This window comes from Terrapene carolina, unplaced genomic scaffold (assembly GCF_002925995.2).
Source record: "Terrapene carolina triunguis isolate 2854851 unplaced genomic scaffold, T_m_triunguis-2.0 Scaffold402, whole genome shotgun sequence".
Lineage (NCBI taxonomy): Eukaryota > Metazoa > Chordata > Testudines > Emydidae > Terrapene > Terrapene triunguis.
Window position 1 is genome coordinate 890,466 of NW_020664753.1, and position 12,288 is coordinate 902,753.

General features: G+C 41.4%; 1 protein-coding gene across 1 annotated transcript in view; it reads left to right on the forward strand.

Annotated features, from left to right (window-relative positions):
- The window catches only part of ERCC6 (ERCC excision repair 6, chromatin remodeling factor), a 79,781-nt gene that overhangs the window by 38,401 nt on the left and 29,092 nt on the right, over positions 1 to 12,288 (forward strand). Inside the window, exon 7 of the mRNA XM_024210341.2 lies at positions 5,537 to 5,672. Coding sequence (XP_024066109.1) covers positions 5,537 to 5,672 — 136 coding nt within the window. The remainder of the gene's footprint in view (positions 1 to 5,536; positions 5,673 to 12,288) is intronic.

The following is a 12,288-nucleotide window of genomic DNA, read 5'->3' on the forward strand; positions in this document are numbered from 1 at the left end:
TGCAGGGTGGAATTGGAAACTGTCCCTAAAAGACAGTCCTGCGTGTCACTTATTTGATAAGGATGGGCAAAACTATTGCAGACAGACTGAGCCTACCATAATACACCATCATGAGTGGTCCTGGATAAAAGGCTGGAGAAGTATCTCTGTCACATTTCTGAATACAAAGTTACTAATTTACTACATAAGAAACCAGACTCAGACACTCATACCATAGTGGCCATAAATGTCTTCCCTTGTCTGTGTACTTGGACCATCACATAAGCCATACCCTCCCTCTGCCTCCCTACTTCCTCTGGCCTATTAGTTACTGACTGACACAGAATTAGTTCTTACTTGGCAGTTGCTGATTGCATCAAAATGAGGACCTCAGCATGCATGAGCAGACAAACATGTTCCTTCTCTCCATGATACCCTGGAATCTTATAAGCATGGCTCCTGATAGGGTAGACATTGAAGAGGTTGCTGTTTCTGAGCAGGTGTCCAAGTGATTCTAGCTGCCCAGAAGGCATCTATTGGAAGGGCATATAATTTCAACTGGAAAAGGTTTGTGAACTGGAGTGAAAAGACCTAGGGGTGGATCATTTTATTTATCTCCCAAAAAACTTTACCAGGCTTCTTTGCCCTTCTCAGTCTTGGTTACAGATCCCACCCATCAGAGTTTATTTGGCTGCTGTTTCATTTGCTGCAGGTAGATAAATTTCTGCTCTGTTTTCTGTGCAGATTCTGGCAAGACTTCACAAACTCTTTGTTAAAAGGACCCTTGTCCTTCATCTGGAGTGTACTGAGGTCCTTGGAACATCCTCCAGATTTTTCTCTCACTTCAGTCAGATGCATTAAGTCAAACTGTCTCCAGGAGAACCATGTCTAAATGGTCAGCTGGTTGGCTGACTGCATTCTTTGTTGCTTTTCCTCGGCAGGCCTGCTAAGGCACAGTTATATTAATCACATGAGTCTTGAATATCATTTTGATGCATTTCACTTTCTCTCTGAAGCTGTCTCTGCACTTTGAGGAGGAGGTGTAATTCCCAGCTCAAGAAGACATACTCTCACTAGCTTTGATTGAGCTAGTGTGTTAAAAATAGAGTGTAGCTCTGGTGGCTGGAGGGGCTAGCCATCTGAGTGTGTCTCTATCATCTTAGACAGGTATTTACTCAAGAAGGCTAGCGGTTTATAGTGCCATGGTTACACTATTGTATTCCCTTGACATGGGAATCACACCTCCAGCTCAGTCTAGACAACCTTAGAGGCAGGGAAGGGCCTGCTGTACCCTTTCAGCTGGAGCACCCACTGCCTGCCAGTGAAGAAAGTGAGGAACTTTGCAAGTCTAGTAATTCACTGGGAGGTGGATTCAAGAGTTAAGAATCTCTTATAATTACAACCCTCTGAGTACAAGATTTACAGGTCAATAGTTTTCCTTTTTTTCCCTCCGACCTCTTCAGGTAGCTAGAATGGATTTTCTCCAAACCTCCGAAACAATCCATCTCGATTGAAACCAAGCATGAGAAACTAGCTGCTGTGGTAATTTTGAGAGAGTGATAATCCACTGAATATGAATGTTTAAAGGCAAAGTTCCTTCTCAATACTGTCCGTAGTGTCCTAACAGCACTGAAGATCTTCAGTAGTTTTATATTAACTAGGCATCTGATAACTACTTTGGCTTGTATTACAAGGGTACGTCTACACTTACCGGAGGGTCCGGCGGCAGGCAATCGATGTTCTGGGATCGATCCCGGAAGTGCTCGCCGTCGACGCCGGTACTCCAGCTCGGCGAGAGGAGTACGCGGCATCGACGGGGGAGCCTTCCTGCCGCGTCTGGACCCGCGGTAAGTTCGGACTAAGGTACTTCGAATTCAGCTACGTTATTAACGTAGCTGAATTTGCATACCTTAGTCCGAAGTGGGGGAGTAGTGTAGACCAGGCCCAAGTCTTGCTTTTTATGCTACGGTTGAACAAATCAGAAAATGGTAGGATTTCATTAGATCATTGATGAGCAGTCTAATTTCTGTTTGAAGTTTACAAAGCAGAATGCCACATTGAGCCTAGGGAAACAAAAAGGCAGCCCTGAAATTTGGGGCTAGAAATGAAAACCTGCCTGCCTTTAGTAGGAATCCTTTGAGTGCTGCAGCCAGTGCTGATAATAAGCAGCAGACTCAAATCAATTAACCATCAATATTCATATCCTGTGATCCATAATGAAAGAGTATGGTATATTGGATTATAGCTCAGATCTCTCATTAATATCGTATTGTGGGGAAAAGGCTTCAATAAAAGAATGTGTGGTATATTAACCCAAGAAGTAAATCAATTGTGAATGAAAGTGCCCACAAGAACATAGTATCTCTTGACATTAAAACAGTTGCCTTTTGAGAGCCAAAGAACAAGCCAGGTTACACTTCTCTCCCTCTCTCTTCATTGGAAGCTGTTTGTGAGTTCTGATTCAGTTTGTTTCCATAGTTTTAGCTCTTTTTGTTTTTAAACTGTGTTTGAACTCTTTGAAAACTTGAAATTGGGTGAAACTTGCTTGGGCTTGGGTTATATCAGGCCTCCAAACTGCCCAGGTTTGTGAACCCAGTGAACAAACCCAAACTGATTTTTTTTAAATGAACCCCCTTTTTTTCATGCGAGTTCTAGGGAGGGATTCAGTTTCAACTCATTGTTTTACATGTTTTTGATCAGACGCTTTCTTGCCTGTGTGTTACTTTGAAATGAACTTCCAGGGAAGGGTGGGTGGGTTGCAAACACCTGTGAAGTGGAACAGATTACAAAACCCCTGCAAACCAAAACTGACAAACTTTACACAGCTTGGGAGATTTTTGGTTTGGAGTTTTGAGTTTGCAGCACTGGCAGAGAGGAGTTATGCCAGTGCTACCCAAGTGCTATACCTTGTTTTCTGAATCCATTTTAAATACCATTTCAGCTGCTCAAGTCGAGCTGCCTACTTCAATTGTCAAAGGTGCTCTTTGGGCCCATTTGCACTGGCTAGCTAAACCCATGCGGTTTTAAAGAAACTGCTGAAGTATGAGTGTAAAGGGGACAAAGGATTATCAGTGTCCGAAAGGGATTATGGGGTTACAGAGCGATATAAATGTCAGAGAATTACATTAATTAGGGATTATTCTAAACTAGTTGAGTCTGGTTGTTTATAATGAGGAGCCTGTGTTCTTTCTGCTGTTTGTGAGTAAACATTTGAATAGCCTGTCACTTTATTTACTTTGCATGGAGCTTTTCAGATTTAAGGGGAAAAAAGCCATGGTCCCTGCCTGAAGAGTTTAAAGTCTGAAGAAGGATCGTCCAGTGGTTAGGGCAGTAGATTAAGATGTGGTCGGCCTGGGTTCAAGTCCCAACTCTGCTACAGACTTCCTGTCTGACCTTAGGCAAGTCACTTAGTCTCTCTGTGCCTCCATTCCCCATCTTTATTCCTCACTGTGGGGTATAATAGCCTTTCCCTAACTCACTGTGGTGTAGTGAGCATAATTAGGAGATTGTGATGTACTCAGACACCACAAGTTAGGGCCATGAAAGTACCTAAAACAGACTAATTAGATATAGAGAGAGCCTGAAGATAGCAAAGAATGAGGGTAGGGAGAAGGGGCACAGGAATTAAAACAAATAAGTGTATTGTAGCAGGTGAATCTCATACATTCTGCTTTTTTTTTTAATAGACTGAGGTGGGGAAGGAGGAGAAAGAAACATCACAGTAATGGAAGCTGGTGATGGAGAGCAAGGAGGGGAGCAAGGGCTATTAGTGCACAGACATTTTTCCACACAGAGGGAGCTGAGGCTGGGGGAAGAATGAAGTGGAGAAATGAGGCTAGAACGAGCAGGATCTCTTGTCATTCTGGAAACCTATACATTAAATAACCAGAATCCTTCATAAAATGTCCCCAGTCTCTGAAACACTGTTATCCTTTTTTTTGTGGCTGTTCTAGTTTGTTTCCTTCCTGGCTATTTATCAGTAATCTAGAGGTGTTTAGTGATTTCTCTTCAGTCTCTCACAGATAATACCTCTTGAAATGCACATGATTTTCCACATCAGTTTTGCATGACTTGAAAATACAGATGTATGTGATTGTGGTAAAGATGACTTATGTACGTACGTACGTATGTATGTATGTATGTATGTTGATGTTTCAAGGTAGAGAATATTTTAACAGTAAAACAGTATCATTTTGGGTTGAGATTTTTCCTGCTGTTGTATCTTCTCTATGATAGTCTGTCAGTATTTCTACCTGGACTAACCCTGTGTGTCTCTTATTTAAAAAAAAAAAAAAAAAAAAAAAAAGGAGAGAGAGAGAAAGTATTTTCCTTCTGACGAGCAGGATAGCTATGAATTCAACTATATCTTCCTGGAGTTTGTTCCTAACAGTATACGTCTTCCTCAGAGAGAGAGAGAGAGAGAGAGAAAAGGGGTCAGATGTGAACAAAAGAAGTGGGAGCCAGGGAAGTTCTAATCCTAGCTCTGACACTGACTTCATCTGTAGATTTTGGCAGATCGTTTTGCCTGTCTGCCTCAGTATCCCCACTTCTAAAATGGGGGTCTGATACTACCTCATAGGGTGTTGAGGTAGTTTCTTTTAAAGAGCTTGAATATGAAATATGCTCTAATTGTGTGCCTTTAATAAAAAGGATACAAGACAGAGCCCAAAACTAGTCAGAACTCCAAGTATTTTTGGTTTTAAAGTTGTATATTCTTTATTACCAACATAATGCAAAACGTTAGCGTATAATGATGTGGGCAAACTCTTTTTTCACAAAATGATCACTTTCATATCTGACCTCTCAGTCCTTTTTCTGAAAGGAAACCTGCATAACCCCTTCAAAAGACGAGCCTGGGAGCTTATATTCATAACTGTGCTAGACACTAAAAATCATGTATGTAATAGAGATACTTTTTATGTCTCATTACACCAATCTGTAACCCTCTAACCCTCCTTTGCTCTATGACTGCAGTGCTGTTAATTGTCCACTTCATCTTGAATGGTCTCTTGCAACATGTGTTAACTCCTTATCTGTTCCACCTTGTATTTAGCTGTGTCACTGTTTACCTTCCCAGACCTGAAGAAGAGTTCCCTGGAGCTTGAAAGGTTGTTTCTTTCACTAACAGAAGTTGGTGCAATAAAAGTCCTTACCTCACCCACACTGTGTATAATAAGATGCTTGAGAGAATGTAAGCCCCCATTTGTTTTTAGCCAGCATGCAAGTAAAAAATGTTGGCAGTTGATAATTTCGGTTCTTTTAAAGAGACATCGTGCATCCTAAATCTGATTTGCATTACCACAGTACTCTTTTACCATTTTGTTTGGAGCTTTTCTATTTCTGTATTTATATGGATAAATGCATCCATTAACTGTTCAACTGTTGTAGCTGTACCCTTTACCCCTTTCATCATGCTTTAAAAAAAAAATGCCAATCAATTTCCTTAGCTTGCATATTCTACTTGAACTATTGAGTGTCTGTTGGTTACTTTAATGGGTCACTTAATATAGCGTATTTATTTCACATTAATGTTTTCTTCCTGAATGTTTTATTTTAGGTTTAAAGGTTTGGGCCCAACGGTGATTGTGTGTCCAACCACAGTGATGCATCAGTGGGTGAAAGAATTCCACAGTTGGTGGCCTCCCTTTAGAGTTGCAGTTCTACATGAAACTGGCTCTTACACCAACAAAAAGGTAGCATTTGAAAAGTGTGTGTGTGTACTTTGTGTTATCTCAGTATATAGGGTTGTATATCCATTATTCCTGAAGATTTGTGTGTATGCTTCTTTTTTTTTTTTTTTTTTTTTTTTAATTGTTTTATTCTTTAAAACATTCTCAGTGATGTGCATAGATTCTCTGGGAAACGCAACGAAAAAAAGTGATGACTAAACCGTAATGTAACCAAGAAGTCTGTATTGGTCTTAACATTAACGCATGCTTCCATAATAAGCAGTGCTCTCGCACAGAATTTATTGTTCGCCATGCCATAGCTCACAATACTCCGACATACTAAAAACCATCCCAGACCCCTTCCAGTGTACCCTGGGGGAAGGGAATCCTTCTTGACCCCCGTGTCTGAGGACTAGTTTAACCAGGTGCATGTGAGCAAAAATTCCCATACCATGTCATGTAACCCTGTTCACACCCTACTGTGTTGATGTCCATGTAATATTCAACATGTCTTTCTTGAATCTTGTCACATTGGATTCTTCTACCTCCAGAGGCAAAAAATTCCAAACACAGCTCATGCTCTTGACGGAGGGAGAGAGTTGTCCTTGCATCAGTTTAACTAAACTTTTGTCATCTGAGTTTAATTCCCAGGAGTCCACATTTTCCTTTTGCTGTCTTCTAAATCAATGCAGTCCTCTCTAGGTACTTTTGCAGTGTAATATAAGCCTACATGCACATGGTGAGCACAAATAAATTCCTCCTCTTCAAATTTTAGAGTCTGAAGGCTCAATCCAGAAAGGTGCTGAGCATTGTCAACTCCCTCTGAGTTAAGTGTAGTCTTGATCATTTAAGTAACTCTTTTCTGTACATTCCCGTAGAGGTAAGGTGCTCTCAAGTAAGTGTTCACCATTGTGCAAGGCCATGGTGTAATTGTTTCCTTTGCCTTGTATATAATTAGGAAACAGCGTATGAAATTATTAGCCTTCTTTTCTGCGAATGATCAGTGTATCTAAGAACCTATTTGTGTACAGACTACTGGTACTGGAGAATTCTTTCATTGTGCTATCCTGCATCAGAAGAGCCTTGATCCAATCTTTAATTCATTCCACCTTACACACACACACGTCCACTTTTTTTTATTTATTTGGTCATTATCTCAGTTTAAATCAATGAGTCCCACTCCCTTAGAGCAGTGACAGTGTAACTTTTTTCTCTGACAATGTCTCTGCTACTCTTTCACTTCTGGAGTAACCTTTAATTTTATAAAATTGTATTCCACTTCTCAAACTGATGAAATCCGTTTCACATGAAGTTTCAATATTTGGTACTTGTCGGAAAGAAAATGAGAAGAATATTTAGATTTGTTTTCGGCTTCAGTTTCAGGCGCTTAAGTGAGTTTGCAGAATTCAGTAAACGATTTTAAAATTTCTCTTTAAATATTTATTGAATTTCTTGTAATAATATTACAGTGGTATGGCTCTTAATTGCATTTGATTAAATGTATTATGAAATAATCGATACAATTACAGTACACAGCAAAAAATGAACAGCACACTGAGAAATGTGCTAATAGCTTCCTGTTGCTCAATTAACTCAGTGTCTTCATTCAAGCCCTAAAAGTCTACTGACCACAATAATATGCTTGCATGTTTTCCTAAATTAAATCATGCATACTTATTTTAGTGTTTTTGTTAATTAATGAACCTGTCTAACTTACACAGAATTTCTACTAGTAGGGAGAGAGGTACACTGAAGACTTCAGGACTCCCAACTCTGTCCCACCATCTAAATAATCAACAGTTCAAATACCTTCTGCTGATGTCTCTTTAAATATTTTTATTTGTGTTACCGTAGCACCTGGAGCCTTAGGTATGGACAGGCACCCCATTGTGATAGGTGCTATACAAACACAAAACAAAAAGACCCTCCCTGCTCCAAGAAACTTACAGTCTAAGGGCTAGTCTACACTGGCAACGCTTGTGGTTTGTGTGGTCATGGCTCTAAAAACCCATCTCCACGAGGGACGTAGTAGTTCCCAGCGCTGGTGCACTGTCTACACTGGTGCTTTACAGCGCTGAAACTTGCTGCGCTCAGGGGGGTGTTTTTTCACACCCCTGAGCGAGAAAGTTGCAGCGCTGTAAATTGCCAGTGTAGACAAGCATAAGTATAAGACAAGAAACAACAGATGGATACAGACAGATGGGGGGTGGAGGGGGATTACAAGTAAACAATGAGGCAATAGTGATCAGCAGCATAGGCAGTGGCCTCTGCACAACAAAAGCAATAATGGCACTCTGCACCTTGGAGCCCTGAAAGAGAATGTCTTACGCCAGGGTGTCAAGGAATATCAGCATGGTCTGAAACTCATACATTGCTCATGGCTATATGCCACAGTTTTTCCTACTCACTCCATAGCCAAAAAGGGTCAGTTTGTGTGTCCAATTAAATTAAATCCCTTCGTAAAATCTGTGTTGGCACTTCATTGGTCTTGGAGTGAAGGAGTCTGTTACTGTTACGATTTCATTAAAACAAATACAATTTACAACATCGTGAAATCTGATCCTGCAAAATAAGTAGTTCTTTAGGCTTGTTCTTTCCTATTTCAAATTCTTCCTCAATACACACTTACTCTTTGAAGCTGACCTACCACTTACAGAAGGTTTACACAACAGTAATGCAGTGATTCCATCTCCTGATCACCTGTGACCTTAAATATAGTTTGCTATTCATCTGTTCAGATTGTATAGTGTTTGATTCAGGGACCCTGCTGCCCCTTTGTGCTGACAATACTGAGTTCAGTAAATAAATATGAATATTGTGATGAGAGATAAGCAGGTTTGCTTACTTAAAGATGAAATTGAAGTGATAAAAAGTAAAATCAGAGTCCACCTGTTCTCTCAGTACAACCCAGAGGTGTTTGGTTCTTAAATGACAGTTCTAGGACTGGCTTATTAATCTAGCGGTATATCATAATGTGTTACCATGTGACATGTGAGTTTTGAGCTTGATACTTTTGCTTTTCAGGCAAACAGGATCTGGGAGCCCTGCAGTGGTAGCATACTCTGCCCCTGATTGGGAGGGACCAGTGGTGGGCCACCTGTGGCTCATCAGGGTAATCTGCTGTCAGGCTGCCAGACCATTTGTTTAAGTTTGCACAGCTGCCCACAGCTCCCAGTGGTTTGCCGTTCCTGCCCAATGGGGGCTGCAGGAAGTGGTGTGGGTGCAAATGTAAACAAACGGTCTGCCAACGGATTACCCTGATGGGCCCCAGGTTGCCCACCATTGGGAGGGACCCTTCACTCCCTAGGCTGGCAGGGATGAGAGTGGTGTGGGTCCGTGCAGAGTGATTAATGGCTCCTCTGAATTAACCAATGAATTAACCAGAGGTTACAGGAAAAGTGTTAACAAGTTCCAGGGGACGCTGCAGTCAGATGCCCTTGGTCAGAAGAACATTCACAACAGTAGTCTTATAAGAGGCGCTCTGGGATGCATGAGAGGGCAAATGACTCCCAAGAAGCCAAAAATATTCAGCTCCTACATCTGATGAATAAAATTTAGCTATATGGCAAAAAAAAAAAAATGGAATAGGAATTGACATGTGGCCTTTTGGACATGGTAGTAACTGCAAAGTATACCTAAGAGGCAACAGGACAAGAGTTTTATAAATCTTCAAACGAACCTTGAATTCTTTAACTAGAAGTTGAGAAAATATCTAGATCTACTGTACTATTACTGTTGTACTGCCTTGCATCCTGGGATCTCCAAGCGTTTTACAAACATTAACCCTACTAAACATTTTATTCACTTTACATCTAGTTATACTGTGCCTTTGAAGTTGTCGTTTCCCCCCCCCCCCCCAAAAGTTGCTCATTGCACATTATAGCAATGTAACCATGATTGTTTTCCTGTGAATTAGTACTGGGCAATGCATTGAGCTTTATTTAGTCTAGTGACACTGGAGCCACCAGTTCCGATGAGTAAATGTGGAAGTTAGACAGTTTCTCCCAATATCTAATCTAAGTTTTCCTTGCTGCAGATTTAAGCCCATTACTTTTTGGCTTTCGTTTAGAGGACATGGAGAACAATTGATCACCATCCTCTTTATAACAGCCCTTAACATATTTGGAGACAGTTATCAGGTCTCTCCTCAGTCTTCTTTTCTCAAGGTTAAACAAGCCCAGTTTCTTCAACATTTCCTCATAGGTCAGGTTTTCTAAACTTTTTATCATTTTTGTTGCTCTCCTCTGGACTCTTTCCAATTTGTCCACATCTTTTCTAAAGCATCGCACCCAGAATTAGACACAGTACTTTAGCTGAAGCTTCATTAGCGCTAAGTAGAGTGGGAGAGTTACCTTCTGTGTCTTAAACATTGCACTCCGGTTAATATAGCCTAGAATGATATTAGCCATTTTTGCAACTGCATCACATTGTTGACTCGTATTCAATTTATGATCCATTATAAATCCTGATCCTTTTCAGCTGTGCTACCACCTAGCCAGCTGTTCCCCATTTTGTAGTTATATATTTGATTTTTCCTTCCTAAGTGAAATACTTTGCACTTGTCTTTATTGAATTTCATCTTGTTGAGTTCAGACCAGTTCTCTAATTTGTCAAGGTCATCCTGAATTCTAATCCTGTCCTCCAAAGTGCTTGCAATGCCTCTGAGCTTGGTGTCATCTGCAGATTTTATAAGCATACTGTGCACTCCATTATCCAAGTCATTAATGCAAATATTGACTATTACCAGACCTAGAACTGATCCCCTGTGGGACCCCACTGGATACGCCCTCCCATTTTCACAGCAAGCCCATTGATAACTATTCTGAGTGTAGTCTTTCAACTAATTGTGTACCCACTTTATAGTTTTCACCTAGACTGCAAATCATGTGGAACTGTATCAAAAGCCTTACTAAAATCAAGATATATTACATTTACTGCTTTCCCCCTATGCAGTAGCCCAGGAACCCTGTCAAAGGAGGAAATTTAGGTTATTTGGCATGATTTGTTCTTGACAAATCCAGGCTGGGTACTCTTTATAACCCTATTATCCTCTAGATGCTTACAAACTTGTTTAATAATTTGTTCCAGTATCTTTCCAGGTATTGAAAGTAGGTCGATGGCTCTATAATTTCCCAGGTTTTCTTTGTTCCCCTTTTTAAAGATATCTATATATGAACTACATCCTAATGTCAAAGAACATTCTCATATGGAACTTTGGGGGCAAAATGAGCCAAGTCATGTGCAAGACTTAACAGATAGTGCAAGAGAAAGTTTAGTTAACTAAGCAAATCACTAAAATGTACAAACGAGGTTTTGCAGCACAACGATTCTTACTACATGACCAAAGAAGCTATAAAGTCAAAATGGTCCAATTCAGATCACTCCAACCATCAAACTTTAAAAACTGCATAACAGACATTTCCTATTGAGAATTTTTATGTGGCATTACAAGACAAGAATTTGAAGTTCAGCAGAAGAAAAAAAACCTGTAGTGCTGGTGGCTAAGTTTTGAACTATATCAATCAGTCTTGCAAATCTGCTATACTCCTCCTCTCACCCAGGGATAATGTATGTATTTGAAGATATGGGAGGTTAACTTGTTTTTTCTTTACCACCAACACCATTATAAAAGTGGAGCATATAACTTTCCAGTAGTGCACTTCGTCACTGGGAAAAGAAGAGGGTTGGAAAGACCTCCCTCACCCAACAAAATTCTGAGTGTATGTCTACACTACACTCAGTAATTACTGCGGTGATACATGTCCACACTACCCTCCTTGGGTCAGTGGTGCACATCCTCACCAGAAGCGTTTCCACCAACCTAAGAAGGGCAGTGTGGGGAGCTGTTAGAGCCTGGTCTCTCAGCTCTGCTAGCAGCTCTCTGCCAGGAGCCCGGCTACCTCCCAGGCTCCCGACAGGCTGCCCCATTCTCTGCCAGGAGCCAGGGAAGCTGCCTGGGGCATCCTGCCTCCCCATTCCCCGCTGGGAGTGGGGGGGAAGACTCCCGGGGCTTCTTGGTCCTGGGGAATGGGGTCCAGCTGCCCCAGCTCCCGACTGGGAGCGGGAGCGTGGAAGGGTGCCCGGGCTTCCTGCCCCGGCTCCCAGCTGGGAGCGGGGTCCAGCCACCCAGCTCTCCAGGAGAGTGGGGGGCAGCTGGGCTCTAGCTGCCTAGCTTGCTTATCAGTTTCATGGCACCTGCTGTGAAATTGACAGGACAGCAAACAGCAGATGTAAGTAACGGAGTATCTACACAGATACTGCGTTGCCCTAACTACACCAACATAAGCCCTGCGCCTCTTGTGGAGGTGGAGTAGGGTGCTTACATCGGCAGAAGCAAGGCTGTAGTGTAGACTGACATAATTAAGTCGACATAAGCTACCTTATGTCAACCTAATTGTGTAATGTAGACCAATCTGAGTGAGTAAAGCACCCACGCACAGCTTGAAGCACAACCTGTTGTTAAAGTTGCAGAGTCATCTTTGTATGTCTAGTCAGTTTGAGGCAGTTGAAGAGCAGAATAGCCCAGATATAAGTGCACAGGAGCATGGCTACATGCCCTCCAAGACAGAAAGGCATGCAGATTCTGACATGACAATTTACCATGCAGTGCCAGACTTTGAAATCAAAGTACTGCTAATGT